Raw genomic sequence first — 27,300 nt, forward strand, 5'->3', positions numbered from 1 at the left:
TTGACTTTCTTTTTTAAAATATTTATTTTTATTTGAAAGGCAGAGCTACAGAGAGAGGAGAGAGAGAGAGATCTTCCATTTGCTGGTTCACTCTTCAAATGGCTACAACAGCTGGAGCTGGGCTGGATCCAAAGCTGGGAGCCAGGAGCTCCTTCCAGGTCTCCCACATGAGTACAGGAGCTTAAGGAACTGGGCTGTCCTCCACTGCTTTTTCCAGGCCACCAACAGGGAGCTGGATCAGAAGTGGAGCAACCAGGACTTGAACGGGCACACATATGGGATGCAAGCATAACGTGCTATGCCTTGGCATCAGCCTCTGAACCACACTGGCTTCTGTGGTCCTCAGCCCCACCAGCTTCTCCCTGAGATCCAGCCATTTTGTCCAGGATCACAGCCCAGTGTTTGCCCAAAAGGAGGGATGATGAGAATACTGGCCCAGACCCCTAACTTTCTACAAGTCCCCTCACTCATGGGGACGAAGCAGACATGCAGAAGGAGCTAACAGGGTCCACAGGATGTGGGGTCCATCATGTTGCGATGGGGAGCCCAGAGCAAGGCAGCTTGACTACTGCTCAGGTGGGGCCTGCTTTGTGGGTGAAGTTCGTCGGGGCGCTTGTGCCACGCCATAAGGCACGTGGGCAGCCACGGTGCCCATCTCCTGAGCCCCAGCCACGTGGAACAGCTGGTCATCAAAGAAGATGTGTGGGCGGATCTTCTCCAGGAGAGGGCCCTTAGGTGCACCAGCCAGGAACAGGGCTTCGTCCGTTTCCAGGCCCCAGCTACGCAGTGTCTTGAGAGCCCGGGCCCCGGAGCTGGCCGCGCTGCGGGCTGTTACCAAGTAGGTGCGGATCGGGCACTCCAGCCGCAGGCCCTTGGCATAGAACTTCTTCTGCAGCCGGCCTAGCGCCTCCAGGAAGCCCTTTAGGGGGCCCTGTGAGCAGGCAAAGGAGCAGGGTGAGCTCATGGTCCTCCCAGATGCCGCCTTCTTCCTGAAGCAAGAACCTGTCACAAGACCCCCAAGTCTCCCAGGTGGGGTTTCATAGACCCCTGGTGCATTCAGGGTGGGCACGGGGGTGTCTGCATTGGACCAGGGCTTCCCTGCAGCATGGTGATGGAGACTATGTCAGGATTGCCATTGTAAGGGGCTGGCACTACAATGCAGCAAGTAAAACTACCACTCGTGATGTGGTATCCCAATGGGCACTGGTTCCTGTCCCAGCTCCCTGCTAATGGCCTGGGGAAAGCAGCAGAAAAATGACTCCAATGTTCAGGCTCCTATGATCTTGGCTCCTGATTTTGGCCTGGCTCAACCCGGGCTGTTGCAGCCATCTAGGGAGTGAACCAGCAGATAGAAGATTCTCTCTCTCTCTTTCTCTACTGCTTTGCCTTTCAGATAAATAACACAAAGCAAAACCAGAAAAGCCCCAGCAGGAGCTTCCTGGTAGGGCCAGAGAATCCCAACAGCTCTAGAACACTCTACTCTCAGAGGAACACTGAGTGGAGGGCAAGGGGGTTCCCTGAGTTCCCAAACAAGGGGTAGCAGAAGGTGGCACAAGGCAGATGATGTGCCCGGGACCCCTCCCTTCCCCAGCTGGATTTTCCTGCTTGGGGGATGCTTACTTCCTCAGGGGGTGGGGATGGGGGAGCTCAGGGTGAGGCCCTCAGACCAGAAAGAGACCTTCAAAGGGGGTCTTCAGTGGGGCAATGAAGACCTTAGCATGGGATTCAGAGCAGCTGAGGGGGCCAGAGAGAGAACAGAGGCTTCCAAAGGCAGGATGCGGCTTGGGCGAGGGAACTGGGCTCTGAGGAGGGTGGACGCCCCCAGGGGACAGTCAAAGGTCCATCAAGAGGGATGAGGGCTTAAGCTTTGGTCAGGGCACCCAGCTGGAATGTGAGGCTGGGCTGGGCTGAAGGTTCAGGTTCCAGGGAACTGCCCTGTCCCTGACTCTCAGGGTGCTGGTGGGAATGGGTGGACAGAGCACCTGTGCCAGTGGCTTGTTCTCGTGAGCCTTCTCATGTTCGAAGAATCTGTCCAGCCCATGGGCCTTCACGATGCGCTCCGACTCGTCCGAGAAGAGCACAGCGTCCCCATCGAAGGCCACGCGCAGCTGACTCTGGGACACGGCCACATCCTTGCTGGGGCTGAAGATGGTGGCAGCTGCGATCCCTGGGCAGAGGGGGGCAGTGTCACCTGTCTGCAGTCCGAGCAGGGGAGGGTTGCTCCAGAACTCTTGCTCCAGAGGCTCACCTGGGACTCAGGGAGAAGCAATGTCAACCACATCAACACTGGAAGGTGCACAGGTACTGGCTGCCAAGGGAATGGCAATGGGGCTGTGCAGCAGGCTCTGAAGGCCTTCGCCTTAGCAGCCTTCCAGCTGCTACTTTGTGGAGGGTCTTGGAGGGGTGCCAAAGGGTTGGGAGGACACATAGCCTTAGGGTCTCAGTCACTGCATCCCTGTTGGTCCTGGCCATTCCCTCACCTCCTCCAGGCTAAGGTAACATGCAGATCTTCCTAGCTCTGGGACTGACATCTCAGGCTGCTATGTGGGGTGGGGTGGGGTGGGTATGGGTCTGCTTGGTCTATAGCTATAGGTACACCTCCTTGGGCACCTGGTTATGAGAGACAGTGTGCTCTGGGCAGCACAAGCCTGTGTACATAGAACTTCTGTAACCCTGGGCTCCTCCGGCGGCCATGGACACCTGCTGGGGACCAGGGTCCAGGCTCAAGCTGTGCCAGACAGCATGGTGACTGGAGCCCTGGGCAGCTGTGCAGCCCGCTCCGCAGCCCTCATCTCTCCTCAGGTCACTTTCTGCCCACCTTCTGGGGATCCAGGATCTCACAAACAGGGCTTCCTGAGGGCTGTGGGAGGAGGGAGCTGAGTCAGCCTTGCAACCACGTCATTAGCTGGAAGATGCTACAGGCAGGCTCAGGCTCTGGGCTTCAGACCGGGCACTGTCTTGGCTCTGCCATGTCAGAGTCAAGGTGACCCAGAGGTGCTGCCACCCTGAGAAGGGCCTCCCTCCCTCCCAAGCCCTGCTGCCTAGCCTAAGGTCAAATTACAGACCCACATGCTGGTGCCAAGACACTCACCCAAGAGTGTGACACCTGTCTGGGAAAAATGGCCTCTTGGAGGGTACCCTTGTGGTTAAGATATTGCTTTGGATCCTTGCAGTCTATCCTGGTGTACGTGAGTTCGAGTCCTAGCTCCGCTTCCAATTCCAGCTGCATGTGTGTGCATGCCCTGAGAGGCAGCTGTTGATCTACGTGGTTGGATCCCTGCCCGCCATGTGAAAACTCCAGGTTGTATTTTGTGTGGCTCTTGGCTTCGTCCTGGCTTTGTAGGAATCTGGGAAGTGAACCAACAGATGCAAGATCTCTCTCTCACTCTTTCCCTTTCTCTCTGCTTTTCAAATTGGTTAAGTAAATTAAAAATAACAATAGCAAGTAAGAACAAACCTCGTGGAGCTCCCAAGCAGCTGGTAGGAGAGCAGGGCTGCTGGGGAGAGAGGCCAGGTTTCCAGGCAGGAGATAGCAGGTAAGGCATGGGAGGAAGTGACTGTGCTATTGGCTGGTAAAGGAAGTTGCCCACTGGCATCAGGCTGTGTGTGGGTGAAGGGAAGGAGGCTCAGTCCCTTCTCCTCTGGGCTTGTCCCAATCCTGGAGCAACAGGTGGGTTGAGACCATGGGTACCACCTGGCCTGTCCCTGAGACGCGGGAGATCTTCTCTTCATCAGCACTTGCAGCAGGGTCAGCTAACCTCCTCTCAGCTGTGGCCAGTCCAGCTGTTGGCAACACTGGCTGTCTCCCAGACACTACCACGCTGACCCTCCCCACTGGCCCTGAGAGGGGCAGAGGCTGCCTGTGGTTCCACAGAAATCAGAATTCCCTCCTGCTGACCTGGAGGCCTCTTAGAAGATGGCACCTTTATGGGTGGCAAGGAGGGTTTCCATGGAGACAGAGGCTGGGGGCTGCTGGTGAGCAACCAAATGGGGCTAGAGTTGGGGAGTGGACTTGCTAGGGCCTTAGCTTTAGAGTTCATGAATCAGACGGTAGGATTTTAGGATGACTACCCCTTCCAGTTCCCATGGCGACCCCTGGCACCCCCCCTCCGCCCTCACCCCCTAGCCTTTCACTTTCAGCTCCTCCTTTGCCAGACCCCCCCCCCCCAAGCTTTCTGCCAGAGAGAGTCCACTTACCCTCATCAATGGCCTCCCGCACCTTTTCTGCATCGGCTGACAGGTAGAGGTTGGTGTGGTAGGCCTTGAGGTAGCAGATGGGGCTGTTCCCACCCGTCATGCAGAACCTCTCGATGAACAGGTCTGGGGAGGAGGTTGAGAGGACCCGGATGAGGCCAGAGTGAAGCCTCAGGGTCTTGGAAGGGGTGCTCTGTGCCCAGGGGATGCCATCGTGGTTCCTCCTCCATGCCCCGCCAGCCTTTATCCAGGAAGTGTAAATGATCACCGCTTGGATGCAGTGGCCTGGTCCACAGCACCCTCTTGCAGGGGAGCACTCCTGAGGTGCAACCCTGACTTCCGGTGGCAGCAGATTGGACAGACGCAGACCCAGACCCAATCAGAAGCCCTCTCAGGCACCTGGTCCCATGGCTGTGCAGGCTGTGCAATATTTGCTGGTTGATAAACAGATGCTGCTCAGAGCCCACTTGAGTTTCCCCACAGTGCCCCAACCCTTTCCCTAGGCTCCCTTTGCTCCCCACTGTCCACAGCAGGCAAGTGTGGCCAGGGTCCGCAGCGCCCTGCCTAGGACATTGGCAGTGTCTGTCCTGGTCAGCAGGCACCCATGTCACAGAAGCAGTTAGGTATTTTGAAAAGCCATTTGAAGTGAACCTTTGTAAAATGTCAGCCAGATTCTCCCAGCTGCTTAAAACAGGGCCATAAATGTGCATTCATTTCGCTCTCTCTCCAAACTGGATCTTTCCGCTTTTCCTGGATATGATTTTCTATTCAAGAAAAGCAGAGAAATCCAGTTTAGGGGGAGAGAGAGAGAGAGAGAGAGAAGGGGGTGGGGGAAGGAAGGCACACACTTGCTAGCAGAGCACATTAAGGGCTCAGGTGGCCCACAGGAAATAACTGGGGGAGATTCGCACTTCTTGGATCCAAGGCCTTGTAGGCCCAGTCTGGCTTCCTGCTCCATGGTGCTGAGACACCTCTGTAACCCAATGAGAAATGATTCTCTGCCATATAGACTGGCTCTGAAGAGTCCATGTCTTTCCATACTGAACTTGGTCTTATCTTAGATAGACAGCCCTTTTGCTCTAACAACTGCATCTTGTTCTCCCAGCAGCCCCCTCCCAGTTAGACACCGAGGCACAAAGGCAGAAGTGCCCACCCCAATCACAGAGAACAGGATTCGTGTCATGTGCTGGCTTGCAAGAGCCCACATTCAGGACTGGTACTGTAGCACAGCCAATAAAGCTACTGTAGGTGGTACTGCCATCCTATGTGGGCACTGATTCAAGTCCTGGCTGCTCCACTTCGGATCCAGCTCCCTGCTTACAGCCTGGAAAGGCAGCACAGGGTAACCCATGGGAGACCCAGAAGAAGCTTCTGGCTCCTGGCTTTGGACCAGCCCAGCTCCAGTTACTTGGGGAAGATGGAAGATGTCTCTCTTTCCCTCTGTAACTCTGCCTTTCAAAAACAAAATAAGTCTGAAAAAATGTTGAGAGTTGGTTAGGGAGCTTAAAATCGACTCGGTGGGAAGATGCACCCTGTGAAAACTGGGAATCCTACAAATCTGGTAGGTCTGTATGAAGAGCCAGATTACAACCCAACACAGGGCATGGGGTTCCCTCTGCAGGATGGGAGCTCTCCCCGGGGCCATGTGGTAGGGAGTCCTGGCATGGAAGCCCTGGCACTCACCGTAGTGGTTGATGCTGTTGATGAGGCGGACGCCCACTTGAGCGTGGTTGTTGGTCATGAGCACAATGTCGAAGAGGTCTTCACTGTCCGGGTACAGCTCGCGCAGCCGCCTGTTCACAGCCTCCAGAGCCTGGGAGGGGGAGGACACCTTCCGAGATCCATGCCAGGCCCTTGGGGGCCAGGGCCTCAGTGATCCTGGGAGCAGAGGCCCTGCTGCGTGCAAGCAGTTTATGAAAGGTAGCCCTTCTGCAGACCCATGAAGGTTCTTCCCCCAGCTGAGCCAGGCTACATGCACCCAGAGAGGCCCCCTTCTCCCTCCACCCCCACCACAGAAGCTCTTCTCACACTGGCCCCTACAGAGGCGGTGGCGTGCAAGCTGGCCCTCACCTTCACGAAGGGGAAGGCAGGTCCGGGGCCGAAGGGTTCGTTCTCGTGCTCCAGCTGGTAGCGCACGTATGCCTCCACGCCCTGCTCTGTGTATATCCGCTGCTCCTCGTCCATGCGGAACAGGGCTCGGGAGGACACAGCGATGGTGACCGCATTCTGGGGCCTGGGCTGCACGCGCACGCGCAGGAGAGAGACCATGTCACTCAGGCCCACCCCTTCCCGGGCAAGCCCCTCTGCAGGTCTGCAGAAGACACCTAGATCCAGTCTGCCCCTAAAGAGGGTCCATTTGGGGCAGGGGCAGACGGAGGTCAGGGCAGGGAGGGAAAGGATGTCTCCCCACCTAGGAGCTTGATGGGAAGGGGGCCAGGCCCTCGGGGACTGGGACAGCAATCTGCGTGGCCATCCGGACATGACAAGAAAACGAACACGTGCCATGGTCTCCAGATGGTTCCCATTAGCAAATGGGAGCCATACACCCTCAGGGCGAGACAGTGCCCAGAAACGCCACTCCAGCTCAGACCTGCCTACTGAGCTCCGTGCCTCTGACCCGCAGACGCGGCCACTCCACCTACTCCCTTCCTGCTCCTTTCCCTCAGAACTCCACCTGTCCCCTGGAAGTCAGCTTCAGCTCCCTCTCCATCAGCTGAGACCCCAGCCACTAGTCTGCCTCCTCTGCTTGGACCACTGCGTCGCTCACCTACTCCAATCTGTGGTCCACACTGCTGTCAGGGGAGTTTTCTAAAGTTCAAATTTGATCACAACCCACCTCTTCTGTGGATTTTAAACTCAGACCAGAATAAAGAGGGCAGCTTGAGAGACCCCAGCCTCTCCTTCCACCTGCCCCTTCTGACTCTTCTTCCTCTGAGCCTTTGCACATGCTGTTCCCCTAGTGCTCTCTGCTGGACTCTGCTCAACTAATTGCTGTTCAACCTGACTCTCCAACCACACACCGTCTCTGAAGTCTTCCCCACCCTACTGTCCATCCAGGAACTCATCCATGGGTCTGCTTCAATTATAATTGCTTATTCTGTTCACACTCTTTGGGAATTAGCAGGAGCCATGAATATCTTGTTTGTTATTGTATTATTAGTACTTTAGTACATGGCGGTAAACCTTTAGTGTTCTCTGATGTTTTTTAAATGATGGTACCAATGCACCAATGAACCAATGTTTTAGTGATGTTACCAATGAACCAATAATCAATGAGAGACAGACTGCTTATGGTAACACTGTCAAAAATCAGCCTTTTAACAATTAATTTTTTTTTAAGATTTATTTTATTTTCATTACAAAGTTAGATATACTGAGAGGAGGAGAGATAGAGAGGAAGTGGAGCTGCCGGGATTAGAACCAGCGGCCATATGGGATCAAGGCGAGGACCTCAGCCACCAGGCCACGCTGCCGAGCCCAACAATTAATTTTTAAAACTGGCCACACGGAGACTCGAACACCCCTGCTGATAAACATTTTTCTACATTCACTGATAAGACCTTATAAGCTCCAGCATAGAAACAATAACTAAATGACTGGTATCCTGGAACACTAATAACCCGTGGCAAACGTTATACAGCTGTCAATAGTCTTTTCTGAGGGATTCCCCCGAAAAATTGTGGGTTTCCCTATGACTCCACTGAACACAGAAGTGCAACACACCTCGAATACAATGCTGCCCCCTGGAGAAGATGGAATCCCCAGAGGATCTACATCAAAGAACTGAAAAGCCTGATTGATATGCTTTTATTACCCTTTGTTAATACGCAATGGGTTGGGGAGCAGAGAAATCTTCCACCTTCTTAGAGTGTGTGAGGGAGATGTTAAGTATAATCTCTCAAGATTGTAACAGGTAACTTATACATAGTAGACTCGAATCTGTATTAGACATCAGCAAAAAACTATAAAGACATACAGTGGGATCCAAGAGTGATCCTGACAGCCTCTTAACAGGAGGTCATATGCACAGAGCAGGAGGGGACCTCGGAGTGGAACAGGAGGACAGGAGGTGGTTTGTATCCTAGTCCCGGAGACCCCTGGTAACCTCCCAAATGCTCTCACCGCAGAAGCAGTGGATACCTCATCAAGGAATATCAGTACGGGCACCAAGGACCATACCCAACTGCCTAGGAGATCACAGGGAATTTGAGTGCCCTTGTAGACCGAGAACTCTGAGGTCAACCATTCCCTATCGGATCTCCCACATGGGATGGAAGAAGCCCAGAACCCTCCTCACAGATTCTAATGACATCGGAACAACAGCCAGGAGCCCCAGGCGGTCCTCAGAAACAGAAGAATAGTAAACTTCCTTCTGGACTCAGGAGAGGAGCTTTCTCTGGTCCTTACTTAGTTCCAACTTTGGCTACCTTCTCTTATAATGACTATCAGGGTAGCTCTGGAGCCCCAAAAATTAGATCAGATAGACAGAGAGAGACCAATAAGGAAAGCTTAGAACAGATGAGAGAGTCAGCTTAGACTCTCATATACCTCACTAGGCAGGACACAAAGATCAGTTACGCCTCTCTAAGGTGTTGAAGATTTCTCTGCACACCCCTCCTAAAACTGTTCTGCTCCTCAGTTGTTAACACATGGCTTGTTAGAGTTATAAGCCTGTTTGGATTATCCTAAAATTCACAAAATTCAGTAAAATCTCACTTGAATACTATAAGCTGTTAAATATAAATATGAAAAATGTTTAATAGTAAAAATATAATCATAATAAAAAATATATGAATAGTACCCTACAACCACTTTAAGGTTTATAACAGTTGGTTATGTATAAATTAAAATTGAGATGTTAATGAAGTAGTTACAGGATGTGGTTAAGAACTTTCATTTTCTAACACATTGGTCACTCAGTAGCATGTTAGTTAACTTCATGATGCTGTAAATTTACATTTTCTTCCTGTTGTTGAATTTGTGTTGTGGCTTTTCATTTGAGGGGATGATATTCTACCATTACTCTCAGATCAAAAATGGTTTCCCAATTAAACTGTTGAACTTATCTTGACAATAAGATGCTGGACTCCCTGCATGGTCCATGCCCACGATGATGGAACTGTGCCTGTTTACGAGCTATACTGCTGTAATAGTAAGGAGGGAATCAATATGGGGGGAGGGCTTGGGGAGAGGGGCTGGGGGAATCCCAGAGCCTGTGGAACTGTGTCATAAAGTGAAATAATAATAATAAAGATTTATTTATTTATTTGAAAGAGTTACAGGGGGGTGGGGAAGACACACTAAGAGAGATCTTCCATCCATCAGTTCATTCTTCAAATGGCTGCAACAGAGGGAGCTGGGCTAGTCCAAAGCCAGAAGCCAGGAGCTTCTTCTGGGTCTCCACCTTGGGTGCAGGGCCCCAAGCACTTGGGTCATCCTCTCTTGCTTTCTCAGGCACATTAACAGGGAACTGGCTCAAACAGGCACCCATATGGGATGCCAGCACCACAGGCTGCGGCTTTACCCTCTACACCACAGCACTGGCCCTGCCCCCTGAGTGTTTAAGTCATTGAGTTCAATGAGAAACAGTATTTGGTATGAAACAGAAACCCCTGGCCAGTGCCTGCATCTGGCTTACCTGTTCATAGTGCTTGCTATATAGTAAACAATCAGAGACTTTTTTGGGTTGATACAGATGAGACAAACATTTGCTGGCTCTGTGTGCCAAGTGCCTGTGCCCTGCCTGGGAGCGGTCCAGGCAGAGCTGGCTCCTGCCCTGCAGAGCTCTTGGTACCCCCAACAAGAGGGGTAAACAGAGGGCTTAGGCGTCCGAAGGTATGAGCCAGCGGCAGAGCAGAGGTGGAAGCTGGCAGGGAGGAGTTTGGAAGAAGCTGTTCTTGAAGAGAGAGGAGGTTGAAGGCAGGCCTGAGCAGGTGCACACAGAGCATTTGCAAACGTGTGTGTGTGAGAAAGACTGAGCCCAGGAGAGCAGGCAAGGCAGGTGCTGGCTGGCAAAGGGGACTTCTCTCAGAGCCTCGGACCCCTCCCCCAAGGCTGTAGTCTGAACATTCAAGTCCCCTTGAAAACATACAGGTGCTGAAATCTTAACTCCCCAAGATGATGTATTAAGAGGTAGGGACTTTGGGAGATGACTGGGTCCTGAGGGTGGGGACTCATGATGGGAGTAACACTCTTATGAAAGAGACCCCACAGGAGTACCTGTAGCCGGGCCACGTGCTGCCCTGGGGAGGGGCTCCCTCGGCAGACCTTCAAGACCCCCAGCTTGGAGGCTTTAACACCCTGGTGGAATGCGCGAGCCCCTGAGTAAACCGGCTCCCTTGGGGGAGAGTGGCTTGGCGGTCTCCGGAACCACCCCATCCTGGAGGCCAGGTTTTTTGATCCGCAGGGGTACCTGTAGCCAGGCCATGTGCTGCCCTGGGGGAGGGGCTTCAAGACCTTCAAGACCTCCGACTTTGGGAGATGACTGGGTCGTGGGGGTGGGGACTCATAATGGGAGTAACACCCTTATGAAAGAGACCCTATGGGCTAGCGTGGTAGCCTAGTGGCTGAAGTCCTCGCTTTGTATGCATGGGGATCCCAAGTGGGAAATGGTTCTAATCTCAGCGGTCCCGCTTCCCATCCAGCTCCCTGCTTGTGGCCTGAGAAAGCAGTCGAGGACAGCTCAAAGCCTTGGGACCCTGTACCGCATGGGAGACCCGGAAGAGGCTCTGGGCTCCTGACTTTGAATTGGTGCAGCTCCGGCTATTGTGGCCACTTGGTGAGTGAATCAGCCAGCAGAAGATCTTCCTCTTTGTCTCTCCTCCTCTGTGTATTTGGCTTTCCAATATAAATAAATCTTAAAGAGAGAGAGAGAGAGAGAGAGAGAGAGAGAGAAAGAGACCCTAGAGAGCTGCCTTGTCCATTCCATGGTGTAAGGACACACATAGCCACAGGGCACTGTTAGAAACTGGGAAGTAGGGTCAGTGTTGTGGTATAGGAGGTCAGACCTCCTTCTGTGATGCCTGTGTCCCATATGGGCACTGATTCATGTCCATACTGTTCTACTTCCGATCCAGTTCCCTGCTAATATGCCTGGGAATGTACCAAAAGATGGCCCAAGTGCTTGAGAAACCTAGGAAGAAGCTCCAGGTTCCTGGCTTTGGACTGGCTCAGCTCTGGCTATTGTGGTCATATAGGGAGTGAACCAGTGGGTGGAAGATATGTGTGTGTGTGTGTGTGTGTGTGTGTGTGTGTGTGTGTGTTTCTCCTTTCTCAGACGCAGCATAAAGGAAGTGGCATCCTGAGGTTTAGAGGGCACGGGCTTCCTGGGTGGGGTGGAATGTGCATCTCAGCCTGTCCGGTACAGACAAAGTTGAAACAGCAGGGTATGAAGGGCGGAGGTGGAGAGAGCTAGTCAGAGCTGGAGTGGAGCTGAGCCTCTGGGTTCTGGTGGTCAAGGGAAGCCACCCACCAGGCTGACCACTCTGGCTGTGGGGAAAGGAGATGGAACTATATTGTTGGGGCTAGGAAGGGGCAGCCCAGGAGCACCCACTGAGGCCAGCATGATTTTTGCCTATTGAGCTCAAGATACAAATATAGCCCACAAGCTGTTCTTTCCAGAAAGCCTTGGAGAGCTGGACAGGATGGCTGTGGCCAGAGGAAGTTCTCTGAGCCCAGGAGATAAAGGCCTCCGTGAGACTTTCACCCTGTGTAACATTTCCCTCAGGCCACCAGGAACAGGAGCCAGCCCAGGCCAAGACCTGATGGGGCCCTTGAGGCCCAAAAAACCCCCAAAATAGCCTGTGGGAAGAGGGGTCAGTACAAGAAGGGCTGGGAGTTGGGAAGCCTCCTAGCTCCTTTCTTCCCAGAGAACAGCGAGGGTCAGCGGCTGAGTGAGGGGGTCATGACTGATGAAGCACTGATCCTGGGCCACTTGCTTCCTCAGCACCTAGGGAGGAAATGGATTTGGAGCATGGGAGCATCTGCTACCTGCTATTCCTCGGGGCCTGAGCTCTCTTATCAGGCCAGGTTCCTTGATAGGGGCCATTGTGTCTCAGCAATGTGTCCTTCCAAGCCCTCTGTCTCACTGCCCCAGAAGGCTCTTTCAAAGATGAAAATGGGATGAAGGTAATCCCCTGCTGAAAAATCCTACAGTGGCCCCATTATAGTTTTCATGCTTTTAGAAAGCATTTTATTCAAATGAACGATTGGGCAGAACTCCAAGCCAGATATTGCTACAGATAATTGGTATGAATGTATCTTACAAGTTCAAGCCTTTCACATTTAGAGCATTATGTTGATGACAGAAGCAACTCAGAAAAGCCACCCAGTTGTCTGGCTGACAGCAACTTTGAAAGCAGGGGGTTAGAGCACCCCTTGGCTTCAGCACCCCTCCAATCCATCCCTGCATTTCCCCACAGGCTTGAGAAAGTCCTGATCCCCCTTGGTAGCTGGCTGCAAACAATCAAAAGCTTTTTGTTTCGTTTAATTTTGAACAACAGGCTTGGCAATGCCATGATGCTCACCCATGGAGCAGATTGCAGACGGAGCTTCAGCCTCAAGTTTGCTAATAAATAAGTAAACAATCAACTTGGCGGCTTATTTAACCACAGCTTAGTTGGTTCATGGTCTCCAAGATGCTAACATTTCCATCTAACATCTTCAGGATGTTGAGTCTTCGTACATGTTTTTAATCATTTGAGACATGGGACGAAGAGGAGATGTGACCCTGTGTGTGTTCACTTCTGGAAACATGGGGCTCCACAGAAACTGACCTTGAGGTCTGCTCACCTTGCTGAGGTTCAGACACCTAAACAGGGAACTCGAGGTCCTCCACAATCTCCCCTCTCCCAAACTCCCTCTTCCTCTCCAGCACCCCTGCATACTCCCTGGCTGAAACAGCTCTCAGTCGCAAGATGCAAGACGACTTGGTGCATTCTTTGGTCTTGTTCGTCTCTCTCTGTCTGCCCAGGAAACTCTATCATGAGATCAGCTCAAATCCCCTTTCACAAAGCCAGCCCCAACTGGAAGTCTCCCAGCTATGTGCCTGCCTACTGATCGCTGTAGGGTCTTTAACTACCATCTCTAGACCCTCCTTGGTGCACCAGACAGGCACTCAGCATCCTCAATGTCCTAGCCCTCCCACTGCTGCCAGAGGCCTGCAGAGGCCCAGGGAGGGACTGTTGTTGACAGGGGCAAGGTTTTGAGAGGGAAACAGGCTGGAGCTATGTAGAGGATGTGAGTGGACCAGCCTCTGTCTTCAGTCCCCTCTTCAAGCTCTGAGATCTGGCAGGTGAGGGTGAGCAAGGCCCAGGGGGCGTTCATGGCACTATGAACTTGCTCAGTGGAGGAAAGGAACACCTCTAACCACCCCCCCCCAGCCCCCGTGTGAGGCCCCAGAGAGCTGACACCCTTGCCAGAGTCAGGAGGATGTTAACGCTCCCTGCCAAGGAGGCCCCTAGCCGGGGCGCAGAGTCAGCGTTGGGAGCCCAGAAGCAGGGGGCCTGGGAGCCCAGGCAGGGCACACAGCCTGGTGCCTGGAACTAAGTCCTTCAGGAGCGCAGTGCCGGCTGCCCCGGGCGCCAGAGGCAGCAGTTTGGAGCCCCATGCCTCCGCTGGCCCGGAGTGGAGCGCACAGCTAGGAGAGAGGTTTCCAGACTTGGGTTACCCGAGTCCGGAGCGCACAGGTTGTGCTGGTGCCCAGCTTGGCCAACAAGTGCTGCCCGCGCAGGGAGGGGCTGGAGCCCTGATGCCAGCATGGGGGAGGGGGATCCTAGCATAGAACCCAAGCCTGGGGCCGGAGAGGGGGTGGGGAACAGGGTTCCCAAAATAAACCCAAGCCCGCGACAAATGCAGAGCGCATTCCGGACCCTGGGAGCTGCGAGCCACAGGATCCTACCCTGAGGGTGTGGGGTCGTGCTGGCGACCCCTCCTCCGGAATGACCCCCCCCCCCCCCGCCCCAGCACACACACCCCAAGCCCGTGCCCTGCCCTCACCGATTTGGGTTTCTTCTTGGGTGCGACGTTGTCGTAGAAAGTCTTGGCTTCCTCCCAGCGTGGCGCTGCCGCCGTCTCTGCCCCAGGCCCGGGCTCTCTGGGTTCCCGTGGCTCCTCGGCGTCCATTCTCGGGCTCTGAGCCCGCCCGGCCCCAGCAGGCGCGGCGGAGACGCGGAGCTCCCCCGGCCGGGATAGGAGACGAGCTGCGCCCCGGGCGTGAGCCGATGCGGGCGGTGGGGAGGGTGGCCGAGAGCCGGGCGCCGGGGGCGGGGCGGGTGCCGGGGACGCAGTCCGCGGCGCGCTGCGCGCAGGGGGCACCGCCGAGCTGTCCTTCCCCTGCCGACTCATGCCCTAAGCGAGTGAGGCTGGGTTGACTCCCTGGGTTCCTGGAGGAGGGGGCCTGAGGATCCGCGAGGGCCGGGACGACGATCAAGGGCTCCGAGAGATGCGGGGCCTGATAACTTCTCTCTCCCCGGGGCGGGCTGTCATTCCCAAGACAGAAAACGAAAAACTGTGGTCCTCTTCCTGATCACTAACCCCAACTCCCCAACCCGTCCAACCGCTATCCTAAGCCAGTCGCCTCTGTTTCTCCTCGTGGCGGGGATCCTGGGACCTCGCGGTGTCCCCTTATCTGAGAGCCTAAGTCATCCCGTTCCGAGTGGGGAGCATGCCAGAAGGGTCCAGCTGGGCAACGCTTCCACGCCAAGGGGAGAGACCCAGCTCCTCTCCTCCCGGTCAGCGACCCAGAGCTGGGGAGACGCTGAGGGACTCAGACCCCGGATTCCCCTGGCCCTCCAGCGGCCAGCAGGGGACGCGCGCTCCCAGGTTCCTCCGCCGGGTTGCGCAGGGAGCGAAGCAGGCGTGCAAGGTGGGCTTCGGAATGAAGATCTTGTAAGCACCACCCAGTGTATTCCAGACACTGCCCCGTCGGGCGCAGGGCCCTGTGCTGCTTCCAGGGCGCTGACACCAGCACCACCCTTCAGCAGGCACAGACCAGGGGGCAGACAAGTGTCATCGCAGCACAGTGCACAGCTGGGTGGCAGTGCCAGGGGAAACAGTAGCTTAGCCAGGCAGGCCTGAGGTGGGGTGGGGAGATCTGCCTGGCCTGTAAGGTGTTCTGGGAGGAACCAAGCAAACCTTGTGTGGAAGGAAGGGGAAATCCTGATGATAAATACATTAGGATTGAGAGTACTGTAGACTGCTTCCCGAGACGGCCCCCAAACTTCTCCCTTCCCACCTGTTCTTTGGCAATTGATTGGGACTCTCCTATCCAGAGGTGGGCTCCAGGCTCTGTTTTCTGTTGAAAAAAAAAATTACAGGCAGAATGATGGAGAGGGTAGGGGAGGGGAACAGGAGAGGGAGAGAAAGAGAGAGAGAAAGAGAGAGAGAGAGAGAGAGAGAGAATCTTTTAGCCATTGGTTTACTCTTCAGATGCTCACAAGAGCCAGGGCTGGGCTGGGCCAAGCTGAAGTCAGGAAGCAGCAACTACATGTGGTCTTCCTTGTGGATCCCGAGGCATTGTCTGCTGCCTCCCAGGATGCATGTTAGCAAGAAGCTGGACCAGAAGCAGAGGGGCCAGGACTAGAAGCAGCCTCTGATATGAGATGCCTGTGTCCCAAGCAGCAGCTGATCCTGCCGTGCCACTGTGACATCCTTTAGATCTGTTTTGACGACAGGATGCCATAAAAGTGATTCTGTGGCACTTCCAAACTTGAAATGCAGAGTTACAAAAGTGGGGAGAGACAGACAGACACAGAGAGAGAAGTCTTCCATCTGCTGATTCACTTCCCAAATGGCCTCAATGGCCAGAGCTGGGCTGGTCTGCAGCCAGGAGCTAGAGCTTCTTCCTGTCCTCCCACACGGGTGCAGGAGCCCAAATACTTGGGTCACGTTCTACTGCTTTCCCACTTGCACCAGTAGGGAGCTAGATTGGAAGCGGAGCAGTTGAGACTCAAACTGGTAATGGAAATGGGATGCTGGCACTGCAGGAGACATCTTTATTTACTATACCACAGAACTGTCCCCTTAAAGACTTATTTATTTATCTGTAAGGCAGAATTGGAGAGAGAAAATGAGATCTTCCATCTACTGGTTTACTCCACCAAATGTGTGCAACAGCCAGGACTGGGTCAGGCTGGAACCCAGAACTCCATTTGGATATCCCATGTGAATTGCAGGGACCAAGGACTGCTTTTCCAGGCACATTCACAGAGAGCTAGATTGGAAGTGAAGCGGCCTGGGTTCAAACCCACACTGTGCTGCACCACAATACCAGCCCCAAATCTGAGTCTAACAGATCTTGCAGATTTTTGCCCTTTGGAAGCTAGCTACTAGTAAGGGCCAGCCTGTTGGGAAGACCACAGAAGCAGGCAAAGTGGCTCCAGGGCCAACCTTGAGATGTAAGGACTAAGGTTCCTTTGCCATGGTCAGCACAAGTTGGCAGGCCCAGGAGTGAGGCCTCTGCAACTTTTCTGCATGCTGGCATGTGCAACTACATGAGAGCTTCCAGTAGAGAGCACACGAGGCAGCCCAGCCAACCTGCAGAATCCCGAGACACTTGTTAGATGCACACGGAGTATGGAGTGCCTTGTGAGAGAGTGATGAACAATCACAGCTCCAGGAAGCAGTCAGTTATTCTCCAGGCCTCACAGAGGGGCCAGATGAGGTCACTTCAAGGGACAGACTGGTTGTCTGGGTGGTAGGTGAGCTTTTGATGCCCAGGAGAGTTATTCTTGTCCTTTCCGGTGACCTTCGACCGGCGTGGCTGGCTTGCACAGGTGATCATGGAGGTGGACACAAAATCCCTCTGTCTAGGGAGCTGACCAATCAGCCTCAGAAATGGAAACCGCGGAGGCTGTGAAATGCAGTTGCAGGCGGCTGGCTGGGCACACGGAATCCTTGGCAGAGTGTTCCTGAACTGCAGCCAGCCCATCTCCTCTGGGCCCAGCACTTGCTCAGATGAGTCAACTGGGAGAACCCTCTCTGAGTGTGACCGCAGGACTGCTGCTCCGAAAGGTTCCCCTAGCAGTCCAGCTCCAGCATGCCTGGCCTTGTTGGCTAGTCTGGGAAAGGCACTAGGCAGATGCCACTTCTTACTTGGAAGTCATCCCTCCCCAAATGGCTGCAATGGCCAGAGCCAAGCTGATTCCGAAGCCAGGAGCTTCTTCTGGGTCTCCGACATGGGTGCAGGGATAATTCTCTACTGCTTTTCCCAGGGGCATTAGCAGGGAGCTAGATGGGAAATGAAGCTGCTAGGGCATGAACCAGCACCCATACAGGATGCTGGGACTGCGAGCAGAGGGTTAGCATGATAAGCTACTTATTCATATTGCTCCGGTCCATACTGCTCCAGTTCATATTCTGATTTTCTTCACCCCCATGGCTGGGAAAGCATCAGAACCTATGGCCTTGATGTTAGGCATTAGTTCAAGTCCCAGGCTTACCATTTTCTGAGCCTTGATTTTCTTGTCCTCAAGATAATAAATACAGAGGGGCTGAGCATTTGCTGTAGTGGGTAAGATGCCAGTTGGGATGTCCTATCCTGAATCCGAGTGCCTGGGTTTGAGTCCTGGTTCTGCTCCCAGCTCCTGTTTCTGTCTAATGTGTACCCTTGGAGGCAGCAGATGATGGATCAGTGCTTGAGTCCCTGCCACCCATGTGGGAGACCTGGGTTGAGTTCTGGACTCTTGGCTTCAGTTACAGGCACCTGAGGACTAAACCAGCATAGGGAGCCGTCGGTGGAAGCCTGTCTATCTGCCTCTCTGACTTTCAAATAACAATCAATGAATACTTTTAAAGTGTATTGATTTATCTACTTATTTATTGGAAAGGCAGATTTACGGATAGGAAAGACAGAGAGAAAGATCTTCTGTTCACTGATTTCACTCCCCTAGTGGTCTCAACAGTCAGAGCTGAGCTGATCCGAAGTCAGGAGCCTAGAGTTTCTTATGTGGATCCCATGCAAGTGCAGGCTTTGTGCCACCTACTGCTGCTTTCTCAGGCCACAAGCAGGGAGCTGGATGTGAGGTGGAGCATCTGAGACACGAACCGGAGTCCCATATACATGTGAGTCTGGTGTGCACAAGGTGAAGATTTAGCCACTGAGCTGCCTGCACTCCGCTCAGCTGGCAGAGTCACAGTTTGTGGACTGTTTGGGGGTGGTGTGCACATAAAGGCCCCTGCTGGAGCGTCCAGAGGGCTTCACAGAGGAACGTGTGTTGGGGACAAGGGCAGGAGTGGCCCATGGAGGCTTGTGTCTAAGCTCAGAAGCCCAGGTAGCCTAGGAAAGTTGGGGGAGTTGCTCACAGGCTCAAGTACAGGTGCAGCAGAAGGAAATCAGAGGAAGATCAAGGTTTCCCAGGCCAGCTGACACCCAGCACGCAGCACCTTGTGGGGCCAGAGAGGGGAGGGGGCCGCAGAGAGCGGAGGGGGCCTTTGAAGAGCTGACACGTCACATTGTCACATCGTCACATCGTTGCTTCTTGGTGGCCGCTAAGTGGAGGAGAGAGTAAGACTGAACCAGGGCTTTGGAGCACCTGAGTGGGGAGATTTGGAGAGAAAGGAGTTAGGGACCTGAGCCCCTCCAGGCAGGCAGGGGCCAGGACTTCCCATCCCTGCCCCTGTGTGGTTTCAGCCAGGAATAGCAGCCCCAAGCCCAGGCTTGAGTCACCTCCGGAGGTCATGGCTGCCCCGAGGCCAGGTCAGCCGCCTTCCTGGGCCCTAATTGCTTCCTGTGGAGGGAGCTGCGCCCCCACCCCCAAGTGTCCTTGAGGAAACACAGGACACAGCAACTGAGCGCAAGAAGAAACAGGTGCCTCCATGGCCACGCCCCCTGACTCTGCAGGGGATGCTGTCTCCGGCTGCTAGGGCTAATCTCTCCACCCACCCACTTGCTCTCTAGTGGGGTGAGTAGAGGGGGTGACGGGGCTCTGGGCTGCACTCCTAGGACTCGTGAAATAGATTTTGCCTGGCCAGCACTGTAGGTGGGGTCTGAAACCGGCGCTCACTGGCCTAGCTTGGTGCTCTGGCACGACACAGCAACACTTGTCCAGGAGGGCGTGTATCTTTTTCAGATTAGCCTGAGGTGCCAGCCACCGCAGACCCGTATGCCATGGGGCTGCTCTACTGGAGAGGGTGCCTTTTCCTAACTGTATGAGAGACCCCACCTGGACTCACTGCAACCCTGACTCTTGGCCTTTCTTTGCACTGGCCACAATGCAGAGTGAAGCCTTCCACAGTCAGAGGAAGGAGTTAAGTCTTAACAGGGAGGCTGCTAGCTTCCTATTGTGTTGGGGGTTGGGGGAACTCCTCTGCTCCCAGGCCCCAGAAAGCAAGTGTGGCTCCAGGTAGTTGGGCCAAGGGAGGCATTCCCATCTCAGAACCACCCCCATTGAAAAGCTAAGACAAGCCCATCAAATCCTGTTACTGCAGGACTGGGACTGTAAGAGACCAGAGGGGATGGCTGTCAGGCCCTGCTGAATCTTGATGCAGTGTGTTGGGGAGGGGGTGAGGGTGTGGGACTCTGGAACTAGGGACTCCCGAGGAAACCCCACCATGTGTGAGATTCCCCAGGCCTCTTCTCCCCCTTTCCCCTCCCCTCTGCCCTACCCCGAATCAGGAAGCAGGCACCCCAACTCAGTCACGTCTTTTATTTCACTGTTAGTGGGGAAAACACACCACACAGCACAGCATAAACAGTGAGGACAGCCACTGTGAACACAGCCAGAAGTAGCCCATCCGGAGCGGGGAGGGGGCTACATTGGGGAACCCAGGGCTCCCTTCTGCCACCCAGCCCTCCTGTGTCCCCAGGCCTCCTTGCTCCTGCTGCCTGGAGAGCCCTGGGCCTCCCCCAACCTGCACTGAGCAGGAAGGACCTTCCACCCCGGGAGACTCAGTTCCACTCCTGTACTCTGGCAAAGGAAAAAGGAAACCCTGGACATTTCAGAAAGAAAATTCAACCCTTGTCTGAAACCTTTAATCGGATGATTCAATGATTTCTTTGTTCAAGAATGATGAATAAAATATGCAAGATAAGTATTCCTGCCCGACAGTGATTTCTAAAGTCAACACAAAGCCTCACCCAGGGTGGATCTTCAGGAAATATTTGTTGCTTTAGTACATTTTTGTGTAAAAATATTTACAGTGGCAAGCTTACTACCCTGCCTCAAAACCCCAGCTGCTTCTCCCATTCTCTAGTTTTCCTTTCTTCCCCTCCACACCACATCCCTGTTTCACTTTCTGTCTCTCAGCAACAAGATGAGACTCTGCCATGGCCAGAAAAAAAAAAAAAAAAGCAGTTTCATGCCCTTGCTCGTGAACTTATTTTCTCCCAACTTTGGACTTCAGAGAAGTTAGGAATCCTTGACTACAGTTCAAAAGACTCCAGTGGGCATCACGAACAGCCTTGCCGATGACTCCTAGAGAAAGCAAATAAGGGGGTCCTCATGGAACCCTAAAGGGTGAATGAGGATACAGAATGTGAGCAGGCAGAGTCTGGGACCTTGCAATTCACTGAGTTCTCCAAGGCAGACAGTTTGAAAAGAGATTTTGGATATATCAAGATATCAAGGTTTGAACTGTCTGGATATTTTTGCATTGGTGCAAGTCATAAGTAACGCCCTGATAAATCAGTGCTCTGTGGCAAGGCTTTCTCAGCTGAGGTTGGGAGGGGAGACATGTGTCTCTTCTCAAGGCAGGGCTAGTGCTCAACCACGGAAACTCCTGGACACATAATTCGTGAGATACCCAGGAGCATGCAGGAGCAAGATCTGGCCCATCGCTGGCTCCTCCCTTCAGCGAGATGGTGGCCTTAGACCGTGGCCTGGCATTCTGCATGTTTATGCCACTCTGCTGAGAATACTTGGCCTGACCAGCAAATATCACACCCATGCTTATGTGTCCAGAAGCTTGGAGTGATCAAACATGCTCTCATGGGTAATACTTGCCTGCCCTGCTTCAGAAAAACAAAAAAACTATTCTCTTCTGGAGGAAGATGGCAGTAAAAATACAAGATGCTTCCAGGGTCCTGAGTCAGACGCCTCCTCAAACAGCCTTAGCATATTAGTGGAGCTGCCCAGAAGCAGGGAACAGAATGCTTGGAAAGATCTTGGGAAACAGGAAACTGAAAACTTGACTGAGCGTCTCCTTCTTTTGGAAGACTGTAGCCTCGAAGGCTTCTGAGTAGGAAACTTACAAAGGATAAAAGCAATTTGGCCGGCCCCACAGTCAGCCTCTGTATATTGGAGTCAGAGAGAAATGAGCAGCGAAGAGAAGGGAAGAAGCTCTCTGAGCCTGGGGTTTAAGTCTCAGCACTGCTACCTCTTGCACAAGGGACTCCCGCTGTCTGAACCCCAGCTTCCAGGTACCAAGAAAGAGAATGAAACACTCCCCCTGCCAACCTCCCTGGACTACAGGGACAGAACGGGTTGGACTAGAGGGCAAGCCTTTGAACACTATGCAATTCTGTGTGAATGTGAGCAAGGCTAGATTCCATCTTCTGAAGGGAAGCAATCCCCATCAGTAGATTCAGGTCCCACCTGAGACAGGTTGTAACAGCATTTATGTGTCTGCGGTGCTGACCGACAGCACAAGGCACACCAAAGAGCCAGCCCTGGGGAGCAAGAGAACATTCCTGGAGGCATTACAGGATAGACGTCTGCTAGCTACCGTGGGAGCGGGAGAATTTCCCAGCCTCACCATGTGGATGGATGATGGAAACAGAAGGACAGAAAGAGGGTGCAAGCTAGTGGTTTTGGTACCTCTAAGGCTGTAAGAAGAAAGGCCCAACAGGGCTTGGGGCCAAAACTCGGTATCCCCACCTGCTGAAAGGCAGGACAGCTGCGCGCTCAGTGGTGAGACATGTACTGAGCCTCTTTCTCGCAGATGCAACCCCCACCTTGGCATTCATTCCCTTCTCCCACCCTGGGTTGACAGCACCTATGTACTAGGCTGTGTTTTCACCTGCAGTTCAAGAGGAAGTCAGCTGTCACGGCACATCAAAGCTAATTTCTGAGCAGGAGTACAGGAGAAAGTAAAGTGAAAGCCTTATGGAAGAAGCAAGATGAAATTTTTCTGGCAGTCAAAGCATGCAGGTGTCTATAGCTCACGGATCCAAAACCAGAAAGCAAAGCCAGTATACTTAGAAGGTGATGAGTTATCTGGAAGGTGTAGGATGCGGGTTAGGAAAAGCCTTTCACATGGAGTATGTCCAACCCATTTTTAGGCATTTAGTCCATAAGTGCAGACTAGGAGAGCCTGAACTGTGGCAGACTGGTCCTTTTCTTCCAGCTCCTTCTGGATTTGCAGTGGCGAAAGGAGGAGCTCAGGTTCAAAGCTAGACTGAATCTAGGAGTGAAGCGCCAAGAAGTGGGCCACACACTTGGTGCACTCCGAGCAAACCTTGCCTTGTCTGAAGTCAGCACCCAACCAGAGTGAGTGCGCAGTAGGGAGGCCATTGTGAAACTGCAAAAAGTGATCAAAGAGAAGCAGCAAAACTGCCTGATAAGAAACAGTCCTGTCTGGCGAGTTTGATAATATGTCCTCCTGTTTTTCCCAGCTTTCCCCCCTAAAATTGTAATTTTCTATATTTAATCATTTTGTAAGAAATCAAATAATAGTCTATTTTTATATCCTAAACTAGTAAAATGGCTTTAGCTCTTTTAAAGGGTACTAAAAAAATAACTTTTACATAAATTGCTTATTTTTCCTTAAAGCATTCTCTCTCATGCCTGGCTCTTAAACTTTCATTTTTTGGTCCATCTTTTGTGGGGAGCTGAGCTGGGAGATTCACTAACTCCCTTGGACGTCGCCAGGCTCAGGGCACCCTTGGCTCAGGTGCTTGCCATTCCTGTCTGAGACGCTTCCTGATGGCATGAAACGTGTCTTGTCAACTGCCACCTCCTTACACCCTGGAGGTGCCTGGCATTGAATCCGTGCTCAACAAACATTAGCTGAAGAAAGGACTAGGTGAACGCTCCAAAAGGCTGGGGGCCAGAGGGGCCAAGGATTGCTGAGAGAGCAGGAAAGAGACCACTGTTGAAGGATCTGAGTCCCCAGGGCAGGACAAGACCCTAACTGGCCCTTGGACTGGGACCTGTGAGACCATATTCTATAAAACATAATCCCAGGACTTGCAGGATCTCCTAGCAGGACCCCGGCCCCATTTCCTCCCTCCTTAAGCCTGCCTCTTGGGGGCAAAAGTTAAGCCCCCTATGCCCAAGGGATGTTGGTTTTGGGCCAAGGCTGGGGGTGGGGCTAAATGACAGGGCCCTTGAGGGTCTGTCTTTTTGTGGCAGGGTCAGGTGATCCCTCAAGGCTCCTGACTGAGGGGAAGGAGCTCATGGGCAGAGGAATAAGTGGACCAGAGGCTGAGGCTGGGGTGCCCCTGCCTCTGAGTGAGGATCAGCCAGGGAGGTCATCAGGTTGGGAGGAGGTGACCATGCCTGTCTTGGCCAGGGGCCCTGCCCCTCACCAGCCCCTACTTCTGCATGTCACACTGTAGCAGCAGCACGATGGACGGGTCGCTCTTGGCCGCCTCCTTAAACTCTTCCAGGGTAATTTGGTCATCCTTGTCCTGATCCATCTTCTTGAAGATCTTGTCCACACGCTGCTGGGGTGTGAGCCCATCCTGGTTCATGCGCATCATGATCACGGTGCCCACCATCTTGTAGATAGCCTGGTAGATAGCCATGTAAAAGAAGAGTGTAAGTACCCATAAGATGCCAGAAGGGTTAGGGGGTGAAGGAAAAAGATCAGAGCTGGACAGGGCCAACACCATGGGAAGCTAAGGATGATGGAAGATCACTTAGACTGCACAGTTGGGACTGACATTTGGTTTAGCCATTAAGTCCCTACCGGGAATGCCTGCATCCCATATGGTAGCGGCTGGGTTGGAGTCTCAGCCTTGCTCCTAAGTCCAGCTTTTCCTTATGTAGCAGGTGATGGCTCAACTAGATTGATCCTTGTCACTCATGTGGGAGATCTCGATTAAATTTTTTGAAGATTTATTTTATTTTTATTGGAAAGGCAGATAAACAGAGAGAATGAGAGAAAGATCTTCCATCAACTGGTTCACTCCCCAAGTGGCCACAATGGCTGGACCTGTGTCAATCTGAACCGGGAGCCAGGAGCCAGGAGCCAGGAGCCTCTTTGGGTCTCCAACATGGGTATAGGGTCCCAAAGCCTTGAGCTGTCCTCGACTGTTTTCCCAGGCCACAGGCAGACAGGGAATGGAATGGAAGTGGTGCACCCAGGATACAGACAGGTGCCCATATGGGATCCTGGTGCGCGCAAGGCGAGAACTTAGGCACTAGGCTACTGCACCAGGTCTTCGATCGAATTTCTATCTGACTTTGGCCTGGTTCAGCCTTGGTTGTAGCAGGCATTTGGGATGTGAAGATGGGAGATCAACTCTCTTTCTTGTCTAAACCCCAAATCTTCTATCCAGCCTGCTCCGCACACAGCATCCTCTGCCCCAGTAAACACCAACTTTACCCTGCCCATTGTTGAGAACAAAAACCCTCATGCTATTCTTGACTTTCTTCCTCATGACACTTCCTCATGACACCATTCAGCAAACCTTACTGGCTCCGACGTTTCAGTAAATTCCTATCAACCCCGTCCTCCCATTTTCCTGGCATCTCAGCCTCTGTAGCTCCACCGAGCTCACAACTGGATTACAAGGAAGTCTACCAACTGGTCTTCCTGTCTCTGGTGCCCTTGTCCTCTTTGCATAACCTGGAGCTTTCACTTGGAGCTTTCCATCTCACTGGGAATAAACTCAGTGTTCTCCCCCTTGCACAAGCCACTCAGGGACCGGGCTCCTGGCTCCCCATCAGCTCCACCTCCTGTCACTCTTCTCCCCAGCTCCTCTTTGAACACTTGCAGACACAATGACCCCAGTTTGCTGGTCCCTCTTCACCCACATCTGGGGAACAGCTTTCCCTTTCCACTGCACAGAAAATCACTTCTCCTGTGTCATTCATTCTCTTTCTTTTGTCTGGCTTATCTCCATCTTAGCATTTACGGAAAAGCCATGGCCTTACTTATTTTCAATTTCTCACTAGGAGCTGAGCATTTGGCACAGCAGTTAACACACCACTGGGATTCTTGAAGCCCACACTGGAGTGCCTGGATTCGAGTCCTAGTTGCACTCCAGATTCCAGCTTCCTGCCAGCATATCTTCCTGGAAGCAACAGGTGACTGCTCAATTGGGAGGTCCCTGCCTCTCCTGTGGGAGACCTGGATGGAGTTTCCAGTTCCTGGCTTTGGCATTTTAGGGAGTGAACCAGGAGATGGGATATCTCTCTCACTCTCAAATAACAAAACATTTCACCAGAAGCAATGTCAGGTGAAAGCGGGAACTTTGCACTGACTGACAGGTGTCAGATGTTTTAACATCCGCTTGTTGAAGGACTAAGTGCTGCAGTCAGAGCCCCCTGATTGACTCCTGGGGGCCCCAGCCCACCCCAGCGCACCTCGATGATCTCCAGCATCTCCAGGCGGGTGATGCGCCCGTCGCCGTCCAGGTCATACATCTCAAAGGCCCAATTGAGTTTCTGCTCGAAGCTCCCCCGGGAGGTGACCGAAAGGGCGCAGATAAATTCCCGGAAGTCGATGGTGCCGTCGCCATTTTTGTCGAAGGTGCGGAAAGCGTGTTGCGCGAACTTGGAGGCGTCGCCGTAGGGGAAGAACTGCAGGAGAGAGCAGGAGGTCGGCGCGTGCGAGAGCTGCCCCCCAACCCCACTCCCGGCCTTGCCCTCACGCCCCACGGAGTGTTCAGGGTCTCGCTCTCCACCCCCAGCTGCCGCGCTCTGGCCAGCCACCTTGATGTAGAGCTGCTGGAACTCTTCCAGGTTGAGGATGCCGCTGGGGCAGTCCTTCAGGAAGCCCTTGTACCACTGCTTCAGCTCTTGCTCGCTGAACTCCGTGTTCTGAACCAGGTCCTCCAGCACCTCGGGGGCCAGCTTGCTGTTGGTCTTCCCCATGGCGGGGGCCTGGGGGATAGAGGGCTCCCTCTGACCTGGCCCTCAAGGCCAAGTTCCCAGGCAGCAGCCTTCCCTCCTTCCACAATGGCCTCCTCCAGCCAGGGCTCCGTCCTTCATGAGGCCCCACCACCACACATGGCTCTGCTCACAGTCCCCCTCAACGCCCTCAGCCCAGGCTCCTCTCCCTCCCAGCTCCCTGCAACTTGCAGCAGATCTTCCTCCTCCTCACAGCAGCTCTCCATCTCCCATCTTCTGGGCACCCAGGCTACAGCTGACCACCCCCTCCAGTCCCTCCTCTCTCGTGCACACCTGCCACTGTCCACACCAGAACAAAGCCTTGGCACTTTCCTGGCTGTGCAGGGCTGGTTGCATTCAGCCCCTGCCCTCTCTGGCAGGCTCCTCTCCTACCAGGGATCCTAAGCCATTTGTGTGTCTCCTGAAGTTCTTCCTGAAGGCATTTCTGAGCCACCCCAGCAGGAAGTCTCTCTCCCCCTCTTTCCTCTGTATACACAGAAACCCCAGCCCGTAGCACTGATGACCTGATTACATTCTGCTTATCATTAATCCATGCATTCCCTGAGCATGTATTGAGGCTGACTGTGTGCTAGGCCCTGTGCCAGGGATGGAGAGAAAGCAGACACAGCCAAGCTTCGATAGCGGATAATTGAGTGGAAAAGGTAGATGCCGAGGAGTCTGAATTTCACCTGTGGGGGACAGGTGGTGGGGATCCCGAGGGAAGGAGCGTGTTTTCAAGCCTTTCCTTTGGCTGCAGGGTGTAAGTTCACCTGGGGTCAGAGACAGGTAGGTGGAGTGAAGAGGGGGCATTGTCACACAATTCAGGTAAGAGCGCAAGACACTACGATGGGGTTGTGGAGAAATGGGACAAATGAGGGGGGTGGGAGGGGTCCTTGTAGCATCTGATGGTGCAGCGACTGCGTGTGATGTTGAGAGATAAAGGGGTAGAGGCAGGTACTCAGCGCTGGGACAGAATGGAGGTGCTGGTGTGGAGAAGCAAATCAGGTTGGTCCCTGGCTGGAATGTGAGCCTGTGCCAGGGAAGGTGTCCACAGGTAGTGGACATCTGTAGCCTTCCCCTGGAATTTTGGCTAGGCCCCAGATGTAGGATA

The 27,300-nt window shown here is 53.4% G+C and overlaps 2 protein-coding genes across 2 annotated transcripts; both read right to left on the bottom strand.

The window, feature by feature from the left end:
- Positions 1-325: 325 nt before the first annotated feature.
- On the bottom strand, positions 326-14,941 carry NT5C1A (5'-nucleotidase, cytosolic IA). The gene is made up of 6 exons (XM_004591547.2): positions 14,191-14,941; positions 6,265-6,432; positions 5,878-6,007; positions 4,198-4,320; positions 1,983-2,167; positions 326-931 (listed from the first exon to the last, which is right to left on the bottom strand). Exons 1-6 carry the CDS (start codon positions 14,536-14,538, stop codon positions 566-568), a joined length of 1,320 nt encoding a protein of 439 aa, XP_004591604.2. The 5' UTR covers positions 14,539-14,941; the 3' UTR covers positions 326-565.
- An 8,111-nt stretch (positions 14,942-23,052) lies between these two features.
- HPCAL4 (hippocalcin like 4) lies at positions 23,053-26,184 on the bottom strand. The gene is made up of 3 exons (XM_004591546.2): positions 26,013-26,184; positions 25,665-25,880; positions 23,053-23,863 (listed from the first exon to the last, which is right to left on the bottom strand). The coding sequence occupies exons 1-3, from the start codon at positions 26,172-26,174 to the stop codon at positions 23,666-23,668; spliced, it is 576 nt and encodes a 191-aa protein (XP_004591603.1). The 5' UTR covers positions 26,175-26,184; the 3' UTR covers positions 23,053-23,665.
- Between the last annotated feature and the right edge of the window lie 1,116 nt (positions 26,185-27,300).

This window comes from Ochotona princeps, chromosome 2, assembly GCF_030435755.1.
Source record: "Ochotona princeps isolate mOchPri1 chromosome 2, mOchPri1.hap1, whole genome shotgun sequence".
NCBI lineage: Eukaryota > Metazoa > Chordata > Mammalia > Lagomorpha > Ochotonidae > Ochotona > Ochotona princeps.

Bases quoted from the DNA above. Each gene is read 5' to 3' on its own strand.
- NT5C1A (XM_004591547.2), bottom strand. From the start codon at position 14,538: ATGAGTCGGCAGGGGAAGGACAGCTCGGCGGTGCCCCCTGCGCGCAGC. The intron at 6,433-14,190 runs GTGAGGGCAGGG...GTGCGCGTGCAG, and splicing joins CCAAGAAGAAACCCAAATCG to CCCAGGCCCCAGAATGCGGT. The intron at 2,168-4,197 runs GTAAGTGGACTC...CCCTCTGCCCAG, and splicing joins GCGGGAGGCCATTGATGAGG to GGATCGCAGCTGCCACCATC.
- HPCAL4 (XM_004591546.2), bottom strand. From the start codon at position 26,174: ATGGGGAAGACCAACAGCAAGCTGGCCCCCGAGGTGCTGGAGGACCTG. The intron at 25,881-26,012 runs GTGGCTGGCCAG...TCTCTCCTGCAG, and splicing joins TCCAGCAGCTCTACATCAAG to TTCTTCCCCTACGGCGACGC. The intron at 23,864-25,664 runs GTGCGCTGGGGT...GCTATCTACCAG, and splicing joins AGATGCTGGAGATCATCGAG to GCTATCTACAAGATGGTGGG.